The following is a 21,417-nucleotide window of genomic DNA, read 5'->3' as shown; positions in this document are numbered from 1 at the left end:
GCTCTTTTTTTTGACCAAATCCTAGTCAAATGTCACTTTCTGTTGGCATCCATATTGCTACGAGCTCATCTGTGTGTATGTGTCATTGTAGTGGGCTGAATACGTGCTGTTTGCATGTCTCCTGGTGGCTGTGAGTATCATCTTTGCGGTCATGGCTTACTTCTACACCTACATGGATCCGGCAGAAATTGAGGCTAAATTTATGGAGCTCGAGCCAGATGATAAGAAAAGGAAAGAGCTTGAAATGATGACGAAAGACAATTTGGCATATGTTAACAACGAGACGTCAAACAACACAGATGTCAAACAAACGAAGATCTAGATGCATCGCTTCTTTTTTCTCTTGATCTGTGGTTTGAAAGTGCTGGTGTTCTCTTTCCTATTGACTGAAGAACTGATTCACCATTTTTTTTTTTTATCAAAGCTGGGCTTGGGATTTGTTATGCAGTAGCAAAAATCAGCCCAAGAAAAGCTAATTCTACCTGAAACTGAATGGTGTGTTTTGGGACGACAACCATGGGCAGAAGGTTTGGTAGTTTAATAGAGCATGATATGGTTAAGATCAGTGTTAAAGTGACCGTGCGTTGGTGCCTTAGCAGGCGGGTTTTATTTATGTGTTACTATCAATAAATAAATAAGTGAAAAAAAAAGAGCAAGTGACGCTCTTTTATGGAAAATGCAATTTACCATTATAATGAAAAACCAGATTAAATGGAAACCATAGAGTGGAAGTACATCATCACACTGCTATTTCAAGCAACACAGTCCTGTTTGTGTAATTGTGGATTGGATCTTTCAGAAAATATTCTAAAGTGCCTCTAAATAATTTTGATTAATAGCCATTCATCTACACCAAGTAATGGGTAAAACAAAGTATTGTAAAGTTTTCTTTGAAGTAATTCATTTTAATGCTGTTATTCTGCAACTTAAAATCTGCATTATTTGAAGGGGTTACAATAAGAATGTACCAGATAATGAGCATTAGAGTGCAGTACTTTCCTCTATGTATTTTTAAATTATTTTGTTTCTACATAACACTGTATATGGATTTTAAACTACACTGGGTCCAATAAGCTATGATTAAATCAACTTTTGATGAAGTGCTTCAATAAAAAAATATATTTATGCCTCACAATGAAAATATTTTGCCATTAATAACTATTATTTTGAAATTATTGCTATTATATGAGATTGAACAGAGAAAAGAAAAGTTGGTAGATCTCAAACCTTGAGTAAAACCCTTTAATTTCTTATTAAAATTAACAGAGCACCCCCCCCCCCAAAAAAAAATGTACATTTGATAAAAAGGCAAGGCATTTCAGAGGCTTGATTTTTAAATATTTACCTTTGTTTTGTTTCTAACAATATCTACAGAAGCTCTTGGCCATCTGTACACAGTGATTCATTTGCAAAAATCCATCATCTCTTTTAAAGGTCTGTAAAATTGAGACTATATACACAGATCTGTACACAAATCCAAACATAGCGCCCTCTGTCTTCCTGGATGACTGATCTGCTCGTCGCAGATTACCTGAGATTTCAGCGTGAGAACTGCAATCTCCTTCACCAGGGCTCGGATGCGCGCACACTCCGACAGACATCCGTCTTCACACATGCATTTTGTTCAGAGTCATGCACACTATCTTGTATTTTGTTTAGGGTGGAGGTGGCGGCGACGGGCCGGGCTCCTCGCCCTGTGATGGCATTCATTTAATGCATTCTTCCAAAAGCCCGGGTGCGATAATTCAAAACGACCTGCCTCTATCTCACTCTGTGCTTAGCCAAAGGAGTTACATCTACGTTTTGTCCATTGCTTAAGCAGTCTCCATTACAAACACACTATTACGCATACACACAAGCACATACACTCACACTCCAAAGAGTGTTCAAGGAGATTATAAAAGAAAAGTGAAACTAGGGGAAGCTTGAGGAGTTTGAGAAGTTCTCTTGATAAGCTAGTGAAGGACAGTTGGTCCTCCAGGGTAGACGTCACAGAGTCTGCTGGTGTCAGGATTCGCTGAGCTGATGCCGGGGGGCGGGACTGATGGGAGATGGACAGGCTAATGGAATAATCACTGGTGCGATGACGATGATGTTCTTCCCCTAGAGAACCTGCATGGAAGAAAACGAAAGCTGAGGAATCTGTGCATGAAGGAAGCTTATTAGTTGACCAGTAGATGTTTTATTTCTTAAAGAGAAATCATTTCTGACAGTTACATCAAAGCAAGTACTGGCTTAAAAGGTTTTTATAAAACTATTAAAGCAGCGTAAAGTTTTCAGCACTGATAACAATAATCATGTGACACTGCAAACTGGAGTAATGGCAGCTGAAAATGTAGCTTTGCCATTAAAAGAATATATAATAAAATAGAAGTTTTAGATAGTCAGAAACTTAAAAAGAAATATATATATTTTGAATGGTAGTGCACATTTCATATTCACCCTCACTTCAACTTCTATTTGTTAATGAAATTTAGGTTAAAATTGGTCGCTTTTCCTCTAGAGTAGGCACACGTCATTGTGATTTGTAATTATACCAAAATTATTCCAACAGGAAAGTCACTTTCTAATTCAACCAGGTTGAGCACAGTTGAGTGATGACTTAAGGGGGAACTTTGCCAGTAAAGGGCTACATGAGGCTTGACCAGTACTGCATCACGCAGTCCTTACCGTTGTAGCCTTTGAATAAGTTGGGTGACCATGACATCTGAGATCCCTGGATATGCCTCCTCAGCGAGAAAAAAAAAAAAAAAACATAGAAAAATGGCCTCCCCGAGCTGCTCCAGAACTTCAGGCTTTACTGTCGCTGCTGCAGCATCTCCTGCCCCTTCCTTCAGCTGAAGACACACAGAATTTAACATGCAGCTGATGCCTCTATCCAAAGCTCACTTATTAAAGAGACGGTATCCTTGGAGTAAACTGCTAGTGACACCGGTAGGAGTCCATAACCTGCAGCCTTTCTTTTACCAACTTGGATCACTTGCCCAGTTGTGTTGCCTAAAGCAATTTTACAGTATATCACAATAACAGTATATATCAAAATATTACTGTCTTTGCAGGAAGCTCAAACTAAACCAAAAATGATTCACAAGCACAAATTATTTTCTTTTTTAATTTTGAATTTACTTTGATTTGATGGATGATATGAATTTAATAAATCATAATTATAAGAAAGTGTGTTTGGGTAAAGAAAGACATGGTTTGGAAAAACTTGTGGACCTTTAAATTAATATATTACTAAGACTATTAATTCAATAATATAGTTTAATGATACTGAAAACAATAATTCTATTATTTATTATAAATATTAAGATATTTTACTATACATTAGGTAATATAAAAATGTATATAATACAATTATTCATTTAATCACATTACTAGATTTATAACTATAAAATAAACACATTTCTCCCTTTATTAATCAGCAATATTTCACAAAAGGTATACAGTGATATAGAAATATATATATATATATCAGCAACTCTAAAAACAATCTTCTTGTGGAGTCAAGAATCTAGACTACACTTTCATGAAGAGCATGAGAGGAAATGGAAAGATTTGTCCTTGAATGAAGAAGAGGGTGGAGCAAATTAGTGCAAAGTCACTTGTCCCTGGGCTTTTTTCCCAGCATCCCTCAATTTTCCGCTCTCCGCCTCAAATACCTCATTGCTCCATACTGATTAGTAAGAGGCCTAAGGGAGTGACGGCTGCCTTTGAAAGATGCTTTTAAGATATAATAAAGCATTTAAGTGCCACTTTTAATCTTCATGCTGAAATCGTTTCTATACCAGTGTCGAACCCAGAAATCCTATAGCGAGCAGACCTTGGTGAAACAAGGAAACGGAACCTTACATAAGGTATAAGAAAAAAAAAATACAAAATTTTAGGGGTCCCAAAAACATTTTCAAACCCAATTAGAGTTGGACCAGTGCCACCACAGACAATATGTGGCCTCACTACTGGCAAGTATAAACACAAACCAGCATTTAAACATAAATGGATTTCTGATTTTGGCATTGACTGTTCAACTGTGGCGGTGGCTGGTATGTCTTACCTCAGTTAAGACTGGAGTGATGACAGTGGACAGACTCTGGGACAGAGGCCTCTTGATAGGCTCCTGTGGAAGCAGAAAACATCACACAGTGAGATAAAGAAAACGCTTATGCAACACAACAGTCAGCAGTGGCCTTGAGCTCAGTCACGTACCTCCTCTCCTGTTGGACTGGCTCCATTCTGCAGCTTTTTGGGGTCTTTCTCTCGAATGGTGAAGATCCAGTCATCACTGCCAAAGTCATTCCCACCAGACGCCTGGCCATCCGGTTCCCTGAATGGAACAAAGACAAAATAGAAGGGATTCTTTTTAAACAGGAAAAAAAAGGAAAAATTAAATGGCATGCATGAAAAATGCATAAGATTTTAGGAGAGGCCCAAAAACAAGCAGTGGAGAAAAACTTTAATGATTGCACAATCTAGATGATGTTAAAGACAGTTATTTAAGTTGCTGGACTAGTTAAGAGTAGCTTGTGAGTAACCGCTTTCTATCAAATGACTGTATTATGGAAGCTGTCAGCTCTTGTTGTTAGCTCTTTAACCCTGGAGTAAAGCCATCATAGATTATGTTCTTAGATCTTCCACATTTCACACAGTTCATACTTGTAATTACTAAACTTTACTAGGTGGTAAAGCTTTAAAATTTTGCACTGTATGTTGGCTTATCCTCACTAGAGGAGGACTTTGTTCACCCCCTGGATCTGTGTGAGACACTTTTTATTAAGGATGGGCGCTTTTTATTTAACTTCTTTTGGACTTATGCACTGCAACACCCGCTGAGTGGCATTAAACAGCTTGAAAGATCAAAGACAATTTTTAATATTCGGTTAAGTGGTGACGTAAGAAGCGAGGTTTCCGGGTCCAAGCCTCAACCCGCTTCACTTGAGAATACTGCCTCAGCAGCCATTTATGAGCACTGTTTATTCATATTAAACAGTTAAGCTAAACGTTACGGTGCACACAACAGTCTCCATGCTCACAGCATCCCAAACACAAATAATTTTTATATTTATTTATTTATATTTTAATTGTCTGGCTATCTGGGATTTAAAGGTTAGGATTATATTTTTTTTGGTAGTATTATATCACATTGTGAGTGTATATTAGCAACTTTTGTTGTTTTCTCGTGGTATCTGATAGCGCGTTTGGACACGGAGGCGGTGACACGTGACGTCAGACTTAAGCGAATAACTCCGACTGGATTCGTCTGAAAGAAGAAAGTCATATACACCTAGGACGACTTGAGGGTGAGTAATTTATGGCCTAATTTTCATTTTTGGGTAAACTAACCCTTTAACCCAGGGTTGAAATCCAGTTGAAAATAAACAGTCATTATTTACTCATTCTCATGTCATTCCAAAACTGCATGACTTTATCTTGTGGAACATAAAAGAAACGTCTCAGTGTTTTTCATCCATACAGTAGAGGTAAATGTGATCCAATGTTCTCCAAAATATCATTTTATGTTCCACAGAAGAAAGAAATGCATGATGACAGAATTATAATTTTTTTGGGGGTGGAGTATTCCTTTAATATATTTATGAAAAGCTTTGTTTTGAGTGGCGTACGAGTCAGATTCATCGGAGCTGGACTCTGCTCGGGACTGTTCGGCCTTCCAGCGCTTGTATCTGTCGATGAGCTCTGTCAGATAGGATGTTTTCTTCGCATAGCGCACGATGAGCTTGTGTTTCAGCAACTCTTTGGCTGTCGGTCTCTGAGAGAAAGACAGAAAGATGTAAGAAAGTGTGAGATGGGACCTTTGATACGAAACCTCAGTGTTGTTATTTGATTTAGGTACAATTATAGAACATGCCTTAATAACCAAGAAAAGATCATGACCTGAGTAGCAGAAATAGAATAAACTGTTTTGTCAGAAGGATCAGAGGAAATGACCTCTGGAAATCCCCTATGAGCATACTCACAAAACTGGGCTCTTTGTTTAGACAGGCCTCAACAAACTCTTTCAGAGGTTTGCAGTAGCTGCCCTCCAGTGTAGGGGGGTTGTTCTTTGGAATGAGGAACAGCACCTTCATGGGGTGCAGATCAGAGTGGGGCGGCTCTCCTTTAGCCAGCTCAATCGCCGTGATGCCCAATGACCAAATATCAGCCTGGCAAGAAAGGCAAAAAAACAAAAAGAAAATTGATGTGAACGGGCAACGTCTTCATGTCAGGTCATGTGGAAGTGGAACAGTCATCACTCATCTAAATGAATCATTTGGAAAAACTGACAAATAATTCCAATCAACACCGAATCCAGAGCCAGACATCTGGTGCAATGATGGATTTTCATAGGCGTGTCTACAGTGACCCTCACCTTTGAGTCATAGGCAGACTGTTTGATGACCTCTGGGGCCATCCAGAAGGGTGTGCCCACAAATGTGTTCCGCTTGATCTGCGTATCTGTGAGCTGACCGGCCACACCGAAATCTGCCAGCTTGACCTCCCCTTGCTCTGACAATAATACATTTGCAGCTGAAAGAAACAAACAAGTGATGGAGGGAAAGTGTGCATTTAGTTAGAGTGTACAAATATACGTTATGGTTCAAACTGGGGTCTGGGAACCCTCAGAGGGACCAAAGGTGTGCTGGGGGTCCATGAAAAAAAGTCATATAATAATAATAATAATAATAATAATAATAATAATAATAATAATAATAATAATAATGTAATTCAATTATTGTATTTTTGTTAATTTTTATTTTAATAATATTATTACAATAATGTGTAAAATATGAAATAATGGTTTTTTTTTTTTTTTTTACAAATTTGATTTACCAAGTCATGCTTTCTAAGGAATAGTCAGAAACCAGAAAATTCAGTGTCAACTATATTTTTTTTTACAGTTTTGTGAAAAAACTTAAGGGTTAATAGCAGATATGCTGTCAACCTAACATCAAGTATCTTACTATATGTGCAAATATATCCAAATTATTTTTTTTACCAACCTGCTTTAGTACAATGAAACATTTATTTAACTTTGTCATCTTAATCATTAATGATAATAATATGAATGGCCATCAAGAGGTTTGACAATCTCAGATCTATACATGTACTTCAGCCATTTAACAGACTGAAAAAAAACAAAGACCTGTTTATTTGGTGTGACAATTTGGTGTGTCAAACATTTTAATTTGAATGAACTGCTGTTCAGACCGATCAAACATTTGCATGTCATCATTGAGGCTAGGCATGGGCCGATTACCGGTTTCAAGGTATACCGCGATTTGAACATTTCACGGTTTCAAAACCACTAATATATTCCATTATACCGTTCCTACGGTATGCGCTGTTTTCTATGTCTCTTCAAAGACTGAAAGAGTAGGACTCCCTCAGGCTGAGTGAAGTGTAGAGAGTAACAATGACCCCTCCTCCTCCTGTTGGTGCGAGCGAGCGGTCAGTCTCGTGTGTGTAGGGTGGCCGAACTTAAGGCCCGGGTACACTTCACATTCAGCGTTCCTTTCCGTCTCATGCACAGCCGCATCTGCACAGCTTTCAAAAGTATACTTAACCGCAGATGAGCACGGACGGATGAGCTCGACACATGCGCAGTACCACGGGGTGTGCGGCTGTCCGCGAGCCCTCTTGGTGACGAAAAAAACGTAATGCCGACGGTGCGCGGACGGCTGAAAAATACAGTACTTTGGCCTTTACGCGATCACCAACCGGCCGTTTTTTGCCTTATTGCACCTCTCTGTTCTGGACTTGCACAAACTGAGTTGCAACGCCATCATTTTACAAAATGTCATTTATGTGAAAATATGAAGTCTGTTAACGCCCATTAACACAGGCCAGAGACTCTGAAGACGGACTATATATTTTTTTACCCAGTCATTTAAAAATAACAAATTTTAGATCTGTAACAACAATACCGTGATACAGTGAAACCGTGATATTTTGCTTAAGGTTATCATACTGTCAAAATGTCATACCGGCCCATGCCTAATTGAGGCAAATCTTTTTTGTGTGTGTTCTAATCTTTTCCATCACACTGTGAAGAAAACTGGCCAACCAAGAGATTTTGCATTTTGGTCAAATGTCAGAGAAGCTGTTGTTACCTAAAATCATGACTTGGTGGTGCTCATGAGTATTTTGTTAAACAAAAGTGAACAGCAGAGGAGGAATCCAGAACTGGGTCTCCTGTCTCTGTACTCTTGTATTTAGTGTTATTTGATAAACACTATTGCAAAAAAAAAAAAAAAAAAAAAGTCTGACCTCCATTTCAAAAATATTTAAATACTGTTTTACTTTCTTCACAGTTGCAAGAAACGGAAAGTTGCTCAGCTTTTTTTGTAAATAAACAAAACAGTAATAATAACAGACTATTTCCATTAAAATGAAGCTGTACAACTGATAATGAATACTTGCTAATAATTATAACTGATAATAACTATTTTATATATGTTGTAAACCCAGACAAAACTTCCTCAGAAGTGTTCAATGTAGAAGCTTGGTACTTTGTAAATGAAACTTTGTGTCTCAGTGAAGAGATGAAAACACTGCACACTGACTCCAGAAAGTTGCAAAGGAGATCTGAACTTGAAATGTTCTCTTTCATTTTTGTGTGCAATATGCATAAGACAGTCTTCTAAGGTCAAGATGACCTTGAATCTACCATCCATACCTTTGATGTCTCTGTGGATCTTCTTCTCAGAGTGTAGATACTCCAGGCCTTTCAAGATCTCTCTCAGGATGGTGGCGATCTGCGTTTCGTCTAAAGCACCAGGCTCCAGCTGAAAGAGAACAATGATCAAACACAAGCCCTAGCCCATCATGACAACAAAAACATACAAGTGCTGTCAATCTGATTAATCACATCCAAAATAAAAGTTTGTTTACATAATATATGTGGTTGTACTGTGTATATTTATATGTATAGATGAATACACACACATAAATGCATATATTTAATATATATCTATATATATCTATATCTATATATCTATCTATATATATATATATATATATATATATATATATATATATATAATATATATATATATATATATATATATATATATATTATATATATATACACACACACATAAATATTTCTTAAAAAGTCTTGCATCGTACCAAATCCAGGGCAGATCCACCACCTAAATACTCCATGATGATCCATAACTTTGTGTCCTACAGCAAGAGAAAGAGATGTAGAGGAATTGGGTGTCAAAAGGTGAGAAAAAACCATCAACTCACAAATAAACCACAACAACTTTTCCAGAGGAGTCGGGGCATTTGCTAGTGAGAGGGCAAATGTGTAATCCTAATCTCTCCTTTAATTTGGGATTAGCTAGACTGAGAGAGAGGGAAGAGTGAAAACTGGGTTACATACCTCCCACTAAGAGTGAGAGAACGTGAGCCTCTGTGTGTGTGTGTGTGTGTGTGTGTGTGTGTGTGTGTGTGTAGAAACTGATAATGAAGAAGCACGCCGAGAGCCTCTTAAAACTGAACGATTAATTTATTGCACCTAATGGTTCACCACAGTGCAGCTATAAAGTTCTGTGTGCTCTTTCATCTTTTTGTGCTGAGCTCTTTGTGGGTCTCTCTCACTTTTGCACCTGAAATAATTCATTTACAGTCTACTGCACACTGCAGTACTGGCAAGTCATGCCAAAACTAAGATGCACAAATTTCTATTTGAAATTTTTATTTTTGGTATATGCTCATACCGACCCCTAATCCTAATTATTAAACTTCAGTGAATATCTCACACTAGGTGTGGGCGATCTTCCCAAAATATGATATCACAATCTTATAACAATAAAAAAAAATCATGATCCTTGATCTGAATTTTAATCTTCCAAATTTTTGAGATTTACTATCGAGAATATCCAGACTGGAACAAGCCTGTAGACTGTCTATTTGCACAATTTGATACACAGACATTGCATTAAAGGGGTCATGAACTGAGAAATCAAAATTCCCTTGATCTCTTGACAGATAAGAGGTCATTTCAGAACTCAAAACCTTCTCGTTAGTCTAAGGTTACGTTTACACTAGTGCGTTTTAATTTTAAAATGCTTTACTTTTGCTTCGGTTACGCCTGTCGTTTACACTTCCCTGGCGTTTTTGAACCGGAGACTTTCAAAAATGCTGAAGACGTTTTAGTTTGAAAACTCCGGGGTTGCGTTTCACTGCAAACGGACCAAAATGGTGACTTTTGAAAATGATGGCGTGGCTGCCCACATTTGCTCTGCGTATCCTTGACGACTGTGTAAACAATAACATCATGCACATTATTGTACCCATAGATTTGTATATCTATATATGTATAGATGCCTCATTAGCGACTGTTACTATGGGCCGCTATACGCAAGCCATCTGCCGTATTCGAAAGGTCAATTTGATGTCATCAACCATAACAGTAACATAAGTTACCAATGTTTGAAAGCTTGTAATATTGAGTTAATACATTTAAAAACACAACCCAACACATTCTCACCTGTGAAAGTTTATCCCATTTCTTCAGAAATTTAAATCCTGGCGGTTTTTATAACCATCAGATGTGCAGGATTGTGGCAGCTTCGAATATTCATTGATTATTATGGTGAATGACGTCAAGTTGACCGTTAAAATATGGCTGACGTGCTTGACGCAGTCAAATGAAGCATCTACCTATACATATCTATGGTTGTACCTGCATGAATGGTCATGTGACATGTTTTTGGTTCTGTAGTGTGGATTGAGAATGTTTTGCCAGTGTGGACGAGGATCACTTTAAAATGCAGTTTTAAAACAAAAACGCACTAGTGTAAACTGGGCCTAAAAACAGCATATATTGAAGCCAGTCTGCCAAAAAAACAGGTTGTGGAATGTTCCACTTTATGATGTAATAGTGTGGCTAAACCCCACCTCCACAGAAGATCATCAACGCCTTCTTCTGCATCACTGCCTGTTTAGCCCCACCCACTGATTCCTGCATGTAGTGTAAATAACGAGAGGCGCAAACACAGGACAACGCAGAAACCACACCACACAAGTGTGAGTAACTGTTTTTATTACAGTGTCACTATTGCTTTGTTTGTTTTTACAGATTGTTTGATATGTACTGAGTATTTATGCGTTTTTAACCTAAATCACAGCAGCGTCCATCTATGAACTGTTAGCCAATCATAGCAGTGCGCTTTACTTCTACAATCCATCTCGCCTATTCAAACTAAGCGTTTCGATGAGGGGGTCAAAACAGGACCGGAAATAGCCTATCACTTCTAAATTATGATGTATTTTGATGTAAAAATCTTCATAACAATATATGTGGACCTCAGAGTACAGTACAAAATAATAATCTGGTCACAACCAGCTTGCTGTTTAAACAAGCAGTTATAAAATTAGGGATGCACGATAAATATCGGCACGATATTTAATGTGCATCTCATCAGTAAAGCCGGTGTTCACTGACAAGCCGCGCAAAACATTCGCAAAATATGATTGTGGTTTTGCGCAGCTTTTCAGTGAACAACGGCTCTGTGTAGTAAATGCTGCTCCACATGAAAGCACGCACGTGTAGAGATTTACCGCTGATTACAGAACCGGCTTTACTGACAAGATGCGCATTAAATATCGTGCCAACATTTATCATGCATTCCTATATAAAATGCTGTCATTTTCAGTGATCAAAATCCAGTAACTTCAATTGGAATCTATGCAATCTATCCGATTCCGAATATACAGAATCAGTCTTTAAGAAAAGCAGTCATAAAGTGCTGCAAATTTAAGTGAAAGTGAAGTGACTTTAACCCATTTAAGTGCACACACACAGTAGTTAACACACACACACACACGCTGCTGTGGGCTGCCATATTGATGCAGTGCCCGGGGAGCAGTTGGGGTTCGGTCCCTTGTTCAAGGGTCTCACCTCAGTCGTGGTATTGAGGGTAGAAGAGAGCACTCATTCATTCACATACCATACCACGGTCATTCACTCCCCCCACGACAACTCCTGCCGGACCTGAGACTCAAACCCGCAACCTTCTGGTTACAAGTCCAGCTCTCTAACCATTAGGCCAGGACTGCCCCCATGTCATCAAAATCCAGTAACAGCAGATTTTGCAACAGGTTCAAGTTGGTCACACAAATTTGCTACATTGACCAACAGAAAGCAGCTTGATTTGAAAGTGACTCCTGTGTGAGCTGTGCCCCATACATTGCTGCAATACTGACAACAACAAACAAACAATGAATCGATTTTTCCTTGTGAATCTTTGCCGAATTTTATAAGGTGTGTTCTTTATACTTCTGCAGTGTAAGCTACAGAAACTTGAAGGTGAGCTCTTTTGACATTGGAGAGTAAAAAATAGGGCTGGGAAAATAAATCGATGCATCGCGAATCGAGAAATGATTCAGCATCGATTCTGAGATTTTCCGAATGCATCGCGATTCTTTCTTGAACAGATTCTGAGCTTAGTTTTGAACATCAGGTGGCACTGCATGCTTTAGAAACAGCCATACTCTGCTTGTTTTCAAATCCTTACACACACTTGAACCTAAAATAATAATTCATGAAATTCGAAAAGGCTGAAGCGAATTACAAAGGTATTCACATTAGGCTGTTTACAATAATCTTGCGTCATAAAGGTGAAATTACATGACTCAGCCGAATGCACAAGTGCTCTATAGCACTCTTCTTCATGAGCATTTGAGTGTGCAGATAAAAACTAGATTAGAGCACCATCTGCTGTTAAAATCAAAGCTCAGAATCGATTCCAGAGGAATCGCGATGCATTCTGAAAATCTGAGAATCGATCCACGAATTGATTCTGCATCGATTTATCATTCCAGCCCTAGTAAAAATGCACCTAGAAACCACACAAAACATCTAAACAACCACCCAGGATACCTTGGCAAGATCCTAAACCCCCTGGAACAACTTAGCAATGGATTAGCAAACACTGCGAGAGTTAATTAACAGTGAGCTTTGCACAGGCAGGAAAATGTTACCTAGTTTGAAATCTATAAAAAAAAAAAAATTAATTTTACATGCTCTCTACAACTCAAACCAGTTATTTCGCTTCCTGTTCATTATTACAGATCTTCAAAGCAATAAGTGATGCAACAGGATGTGTTTCCCAAAAATACATATCGTATGTTCCCCCAGGCCGAAATTACAGCTGCTGTCTGTGCTTTTCTCTTTCTGGCTAGAAGCTTTAAACACACAACAAAAAGAAAAGTGATTTTAAAACACTTCACTATGGTCTCTTTTAACTTGAGCATTAAGTGAACACCCACATTTTCCATTTCCATTTATGACACGGGCTAATTCAGCTTAAGTTTAATGTTGAGAATCACTATAAATAAAAAAAAAAAAAAAAAACAATAAATGGGGCATCAAAGATTATGAGCATTTGGCGCATGCTGTTGTCGAGGAAGAGAGAGCATGAGACAGAAAAGCTGAAATGGTTTCAAGGCTGATTTAAAGAACACCCACACACGCTAGTTTTACACTTTTTTTTCACAGCGGGAAGCAGACTGAACATGCTGCCTGACGGCGTACCAAATAGTAATAACTAAGGTCATCAGTGTGAGCTCAAGTCATATTGATCTGTCTGAATTCTACTTCAACCGAAAAATAAAGCGAAATGAGGTGTGATGATTTTTACTCTCTAACAGCTTTACTTTACAAATCCTGCCAAAAGTTGCTATTACACAGTAATGTAGGCCTATGCAATACAGGAACCACATCTCCCTGATTTAGCTAACTAGCATGGAACAAAACATGGGCAACAGAGATGTAGTTTTAACTACACGTTGTAATGAACAACACGTCACTAAAGACAATGACTTAAATTTCACAAACTTTAAAGTTTAAAGCATAGGTCTTTAAATAAGACCCACTTTCCTGCAAAGTTCAGCTCAAAGCCTAATCAAACACACCTGAACCAACTAATCAAGATCTCCAGGATCACTTGAAAAGTCACAGGCCAGGTGTGCTGCTGATACAGGTTGGAAAGAGATTTGCAGGACAGTGGGTCCCTAGGAGCAGGGTTGAAGACCTATGGTTTAAAGTGTTCATGACAGCCCTGATTCAAAATAACTTTTGTGAGTTGAGCAATTCATTAAAAAAAAACAGGTACTTAAGACTTGTCTGCTCATGAATTGGACTACACTGGTTGTGCAGCGCTGTATAGTTGTTTTGTGAGGTCAGCTCAGTAAAAAAAGATGCATTTTCTTGCCATTATTCTGAGGCTCAATGTTCTTTTATAAAATCATATTCAATTTAGACTGCAAAATGAGTAAAACATTTCTTGTGGTAGCACTATAGATTCAGCTCTATGGTAAATTTAACAGGGTTCATGTGTTTAAGGATCAATGTACAGCATACATAAAATATACCATTCAAAATTTTGAAATCTCTATGCAATATTAAGATTTCATAGAGATTTTTCATAAGAATTTTCAGTAAAAATAATGTCACAGAAGATTATTTCTATTTTAAATAAATGCTGTATTCTTACTTGAGTGAACAATGACAGGTGGGCAGAACTTGGGCACTAGTTTCTTAATAAACTGACCTTCTGTAGCACTTTGCATGGCTTTGATTGGCAGTTCTCGCAGATCTTACTATCAAATTGTTCTCATTACCTCAAACCAAGTTTCAGTCGCCAATAACACCCATCTAATCATTTACTGTCCAGTCTCTAAGTTGGCCATTCTATAATTGTTTCTTATTTGCCAACTTCAGATGAAGTTTTTTCTTTTTCTTTCTGCTTACAGGGCCCACAACCCAGTCTGCTCTTCACAGTTTCTGATGAATCTGCGGTTTGGCATATAATACTGAACAAAGCTGCCAGTTGAGGACCTGAGGGGTGTCTGTTTCTCAAACTCTGATGTCCTCTTGCTGGCATGCATCTGGGACGTCCCCTTCTCTCTGTCCTGTTTAAATCCAGTATGCTGTCTTGATTCAAGACGTTATTGTACACTCACAGATGGAATAGCCTTCATCTCTCAAAAGAACAATAGACTGATGAGCTTCTAGAGGAAGCTGTTTCTTTGAAGCCAAAATTGGACTATAGAAATGTCAGTGTACTGGCATCACTTCAGCAAAAGAAAAAAAGCCATTGTGTTGCCAACTCCATACTTCATTAAGTAGCACAACTGTTTTCAACTGTAGTGAGTTAACAAACAAGCTTTCTTTAGTACCAAATTGGAAGATTAAAATGACAACTTGAGGATGAATGAACAGTGTTTTCTTATAAGCTGGAGTATTGAGACTTTGAAATCAGAGATTAAAGCTGAACAGTTCCCCCAAAAATGAAATCAATTACTCACCTTCCTGTCATTTCACACCAATATCAAACCCACATCATATATGGCAAACAACAGCTTTAACGTACTTGCTTGACGCACAAAAACAAACCTCAATGGTTCTTGCGGAAGCTCCAAAGTGCTTGCATGACATGCGAGAAAAAACCTCACTGGTTATTCTGTGTCAGGCAAGCACTTTTGAGATTCCGTTTACCATATTTGATGTACTCTACAAATGTCCATTGATCAATGTTTATATGTGAATAAAAGCCTAAATTAAATCTGTTCATCATATCATATGATTGTGTCTCTTTGTAAAACTTTAATTAAACCACTCGATTCATATGGACTTCTTTTACAATCTTTTTATGAACCTTCTGATGCATCAATTTTTTGGTGTAATGGACTCTCAGCGGAGGGACCAAAATTGCTCAGATTTCATTAAAAATGCCATCTTGTTTCAAAGTTGAACAAGCATTTTGGAAAGACATGAGGATGAGTAAATTAATAATGAACTTTCTTTTTTGAGTGAACTAAGCCTTTAATTCTACTTAGTGAATGGAAGTATCCATTTCTTTCAAAGATGTAAAAATACTTTGCGTACTTAGAGTATTATGAGTAAAAACCATTGAGTAGTTGCTTGAGTCCTGAGTGATACTCTTTGGGATCCGGAGTGCTATACATCGCCATTATAAATATACTTGCTTATGAAAATACCAGACACCAGACCAGATACTTGACATTGTTATTTACTTGGCAGTCTATGGGACAGTCTCAAGCCTCCAGGTTTTTATCCAAAATATCTTAAATTGTGTTCCGAAGACAAACAAAGCTTTTACAGGTTTGGAACGACATGGGGGTAAGTGATTAATGACAAAATTTTCATTTTGGGGTGGAGTATCCCTTTAAAAGACCTATTGGAGCTGTTTTGTGCATTCCTGTTATCACAAATAAACAGAACAGCTGTGACTGAACAACTATGTGTTCTCTTTTTATGTGAAATAATGATAAATATCAGTTTGATTTAGTATGCTGACACAAATTAATACATCACTAATTGTATCGTAATACACTGATATATTAAAATGTTGATGCTGAGGTCTTTATAGTCAGTCAAGTCTAATATAGTTAGTTTTCATTTATTTTTCCCCTCGCTGGTGAAATGGTGGGGTTGTGTGATGTTTGCTTCAGGGAGGCGTGTTAAGGACGGGTTTTAGTGTACCGCTGGTCCAACAGTGGAAACGCATCTTGATTTTGGCCTCACGGCTTGAGGTGCGATTCAGCAGGGCTAATTGTTAATTGTAATTAAGCAGCTGCCAAGACACACATCCCTGATGTTAGCATGAGGAAGCATGACTTTTTTGCATATTCCAGCCACTCACCTTTAGGTAGGAACCGTAGTATTTGGTGACAAAGGGACTGTCGCACTGGCTTAACACTGTGATTTCCTGCTGAATGTCTTCGATCTCATCTTCAGCCTCTTCCAGATCGATGATCTTGATGGCCACAACTTTCTGCGTGCGATTGTCGATGCCCTTAAACACCTCTCCGAACGAACCCTTACCGATTCTCTCCAGCTTGGTGAACAACTCCTCAGGATCTGCTTTTAAATTCTGCAATGAAGAACAAAGACAATTCAGTATAGGTCTCTATTTAGCTTTATGCAGATTAAACAATTGTGCAAATTCAGGTAGTACTGTTAAATCACATGATGTGACATTTTAAAGTAAAAATTCCATACAGAAAAGAGCCTTGTGCTCAACACTGAATAAAAGTTTCTATATTTTAAAAGCAGGAAGAGTTTTCTAACCTGAAGTAACAAGGGGATGATCAATACTTAAAATGACCTCAATGTATCAATGAAATTGTTTTGGGTTAAACATACAGCAATGATACTTCTGAACAGTCTTAAGACGAGCTTTTTTGGTTTGACTAGAAGTTCTTTGAAATGCTACTGAAGCAAGACCTGAGTATCTTTGAGAACATACGCACATCTGGTTGGGACCAAAGTTCCCAGAGGTCTCAGCCATGACCCTGAACATCGCAGACCCCTGAGACCTTCTTAAAGGAAACACAGAGAGTTCTACGAACAGCATCAACATTATTAGCAAGAGGCAGTTTGTTGCAGAGTCCACAGTGGTTAAACTGAACAGCACTTGAATAAATAAAAGCAGAACTAACCGAGGAAACCTGTAAACCTCAGACTGCTCTAACTTTAACACAAGCCTCCAAAACCAGTCCAAAACATCACTGCCACTTCATAAGCATCATTCAAACAAAGCAAAACAAACCATGCTAGACTAACCGTCAGTGTGTGCAGAATTGAATACAATCTGGAACTGCTGCCGTGTACATCCTCCCCATTGAGCACGCAAAAATTCACGACCTTAAAATCCTCCAAATCTCTTTTGGTAGCATAAACGTTAAACCTACCGAATGCAGAGTTGCCGAACACAACAACAGAACAGCTTGTCCAGTGCAATATCAGAGGCACTGCGGGAGGTACACGCAGCCAGGATTTCACGGGGACCTCATGAAAGTGTAAAATCCAGTTAAATGGATGACAACAGAGCTGATCGTCCACAGCATTAGTGCACCAAAGATACAAGATGAAAGACAGCATCCTAAAGGGCATTATTCTAATGCCTCATACCTCGGGGTACCGTGAATGAATGGAAATCTTTTTAGGGATATCTTGGCTTTGATATAAGGCTGAAAGAGCTGATCACCTCTAGCAAAGGTTTAAAGTGATTGAAGATGTGTTTTCCATTTCATTTTATACAAATAGCACTGGTTTCATTTATTCAAGTACTTCTCAACCTTTGCATTTCGACCCAACACAGTATCAGATACTGTTCAACATACATGTCCTTAAAATCAAACACTTAATAGTATTAAAATCAGAAGCATTTTCATTAACCCCATAGCATTCCTGTAAAATCAGCCTGAAACGCCTAAGAAAAAGGCATACCTAAAGCATGCTGTTCTTGAACCATTTGGAGCATATGCATGGTTTTGGTCTCTTTTGAAAGGTGACACTGTTCCTAAACAGAACAAACCTCAGAATCACTGGAATTCTTACTGGTACTGAAAAACAAAAAGGAAAAATAAAACATTGCGCCTACATTTATTTTAATTTTTTTCTTGTAAACTGATGCCTACAAATGACTATAGCTGGAAAACACAATGGGATCGCAGCATGACACCTTGTTGGCGGTCTGACAAAGACACTGATTGTACCTGCTGTGTTGATTATATCTTAAAATGGTTTGCATCATTCGAATCAAGAATCTCAGCATTACAATGATATGTGACTTGTTTTTTTCAAAAACACACAGTGTACAGTGGAACGCTAACAGATTAAAATGCAAAATTATCAACAAAACGTAAGCTGGATAGGAAAATTGGTAATTAATTTCTTGAATTTCTATGGTTATTATTAAACCCATATTCAACATACAGTGTTGCTCCAAAGTTAATTTGGGGTCTGTAGGATTTTTTTTTTTTTTTAGAAAGACATTAATATTTTTATTCAGCAAGGGCATATCAAATTGATCAAAAGTGACAGTAAAGATATCATAATGTAACAAAAGCTTCTGATATCAGCTAAATGCTGTGCTTTTAAACTGTCTATTCAAAGAATTCTTCTAAAAATATAAAATATATATCACAGTTTCCACAAAAAAACGAAGTGCACACATCACATGTTTCTAATATTAATAATTTGTTATTTTAATTGTAGTAATATTTAACAAAATTACTTACTGTATTGTGATTAGATAAATTTAGCCTTAATGAGTATAATTTTTGTTTCATATTTTCGTTCACATACTATTTTCATGGATCAAACAACCCGTCTATGTTTGCATCAGTCTAATTTGGCTAGATTCTACCAAGGGAATTTACAACAAAATCAGATTTTGATTGAGTTTCTTTGACAAACAATTATAACCTTTTCTCTCTTTTTTTTTTGCTATGCTGGGTAGTTGCGTTTTTTCCTACAGCGTTTGAACCTCCCTGAACAAACTCAGCTGAGAACCACTGCTTTAAACAACACAAATCAACCGATTACAGCACAACAAGCAATATACTCAAAAGATGACAAAAGCCTTTATGAAAGTGGGAAAAAGAGGCCAGTGAGCAGTAGTCACTGTGATAAATGACCGACTGCCAGTCTGTTTTCTGTCAACTAGTGATGCCATCCTTTGAACACACACAAATCGATTTTCTCAGACACAGCTGATTTTCGCACATCTTTCCTCAAAGCGCACACACCCGCAGAGAAGCCCTTTAATGCATCACTCAGAGATTCATTAGCTGTCATCTACCCGTCCCATCACGGAGATGATGAAGGCTTTGCTCCCTGATTCAGCCCTAATTCTGATTGCTCACATACACTCCCAGCTGATCTCCGTAATCCTGATCCCGATGCACACTGACAGGTGTAACAGCCAATTCTTTTAGAAGGCCACGTCATCCCTTGGCTCTCATCTGTGGTTGTGTTTTAGGGAGCTGGAAACTCTGAGGCTGGCCATATGAGGTGTGTTACAGCCAGGTGAGAGAAAGTCCTCAGAAATGCTCCTAATGGATGCCCACCACAATTCCTCTGTGACCCATAAGGAAATACTACAGAATGGGCGCTCTCAGAACTGGTGACTTGTAGCCCTCCCTGTGGAAGTCTGTGACCTCCTGCATAATTCCGGTTTTCCTCTTATCACATGGATGCTCTTTGGTTTTAATGGCCTCCTCTCAAGATGGAGGTTCTTAGCCAACAATGGCTTCCTGCATATTCAACCTTAAGGAGAGATAAGCCAGTTCAGCTACTTGGGATGGCAGATTGCTCTCCTGTCCTGAGGATAAACCAGTCATATGGCCCAGCATGAACAGAGACCCAACATATGTCCCAGTTATGATGGCTACTCTCTGGAGACATCATCATCGCCCTCTTTCCTTTTGTCTCTACCCTTCCAGTTCATGTTTTCCTTTCTTTCTTGGATTTTGTGTTTTGAAGAACAGAATGGTTCTTCGCTCGTACTGTCCCACTTCATACATGATCATGGTTTATAAAGGATGTCCCAGAAAATTTACCGTGGTGCTAAAGCTCTCTAGAGGACAAGAACATGAAAATTTTAATAGAATGACCCTGAAAAGGGTTCTTCATTGGAACTGTCCTACTTCATACATGATGGGCCATCACCTCATCCTGTATGTACAGAGCAATACAACGACCTTATTGATAAAAAAAAAAAAAAAAAACACAATGCATAACACGTTTATGTTATTAACCATTATTTACAAAGAGGGAGTCAAACAGACTTCTGATCTTCTGCTGCTTATCAGAAAGTGAAAACTCTCTGGGACATTACACAACACATATACACTTTAAAAACCTTATTATGTTCCACGGTAGACTATAAACGATGCTGTGGGTTTCTTTACCTGCATCCCAGGCAGACTGCCCTGCACTGGAGAATGAGCCATGGCGTCACTTTAACCACTAAAACTGGCCAGCAAGTCCGCAAAAAACACTGTTTCCGGACAAAATACAGCTAATGCACCGCTGGATCCCGTGTGCCCGAGTTTTAACGTGGTCTCAGATATTTTACAGCTGGATAACGGAGCGAAGAGCATCCACGGGAGGACAGAAAGTGCATCTGAAAGATGACTGGCGTGAAAACCTCTCCTCCACTTCCGCAGCTTTAATGAGATCCGCGGCTCTTCTCGCGGAAATCACCGCAAACGCCAGTCAGAACAGCGTGGATCGGACCGATCGCGGAGTTTCAGTCGATGTAGCGTGCGATCGGATGTTGAAACGCTCTTTTTGATGACTCCTGGAGTGGGTTTTGGAGGTCCACGCAGGCCAGATCGCTCGTCAAGAGTTGATGGTCCCTTTTGCGCAAACGGATTTCCAAAACATAGCGCAAGAACATGCGCGCGTTTGCGTAAAAATGCCCCGGTTTCGGCTCCTAAAACAGGTGCACGGAACATGAACTATATCACGGATTGGTCGAGGGGGTGGGTGGTGAGAATCCTGGCTTGTTTGAGCTGCAGAAATGATGTTGACATCCTCACTTCACTTCCCAGCTGGCCGCCATCTTGTCCGTGCTGTCATCGGGACATCAGGGC

General features: G+C 38.6%; 2 protein-coding genes across 2 annotated transcripts in view; one reads left to right on the top strand and one right to left on the bottom strand.

Annotated features, from left to right (window-relative positions):
* LOC109086686 (solute carrier family 15 member 1b) overlaps positions 1-1,130 on the top strand; it is a 9,895-nt gene extending 8,765 nt beyond the window's left edge. Inside the window, exon 23 of the mRNA XM_042757917.1 lies at positions 92-1,130. The gene's annotated coding sequence lies outside the window, so the exon portion shown is untranslated. The remainder of the gene's footprint in view (positions 1-91) is intronic.
* On the bottom strand, positions 921-21,417 carry LOC109086687 (serine/threonine-protein kinase 24-like). The gene is made up of 11 exons (XM_042757918.1): positions 20,731-21,417; positions 16,674-16,904; positions 9,124-9,180; positions 8,672-8,780; positions 6,365-6,522; positions 5,973-6,158; positions 5,619-5,764; positions 4,207-4,324; positions 4,055-4,117; positions 2,671-2,837; positions 921-2,112 (listed from the first exon to the last, which is right to left on the bottom strand). Exons 1-11 carry the CDS (start codon positions 20,770-20,772, stop codon positions 2,073-2,075), a joined length of 1,317 nt encoding a protein of 438 aa, XP_042613852.1. The 5' UTR covers positions 20,773-21,417; the 3' UTR covers positions 921-2,072.

This window comes from Cyprinus carpio, chromosome A6, assembly GCF_018340385.1.
Source record: "Cyprinus carpio isolate SPL01 chromosome A6, ASM1834038v1, whole genome shotgun sequence".
Taxonomy (NCBI): domain Eukaryota; kingdom Metazoa; phylum Chordata; class Actinopteri; order Cypriniformes; family Cyprinidae; genus Cyprinus; species Cyprinus carpio.
The sequence above is the reverse complement of the archived record's forward strand: the minus strand, read 5'-3'. Positions and strand labels throughout refer to the sequence as shown.

Coding starts and splice junctions, on each gene's coding strand:
- LOC109086687 (XM_042757918.1), bottom strand. CDS start 20,772: ATGGCTCATTCTCCAGTGCAGGGCAGTCTGCCTGGGATGCAG. Junction 6,523..8,671: donor GATCCACAGAGACATCAAAG/GTATGGATGGTA, acceptor TGTTTCTTTCAG/CTGCAAATGTATTATTGTCA. Junction 6,159..6,364: donor AGTCTGCCTATGACTCAAAG/GTGAGGGTCACT, acceptor CTTTCTTGCCAG/GCTGATATTTGGTCATTGGG.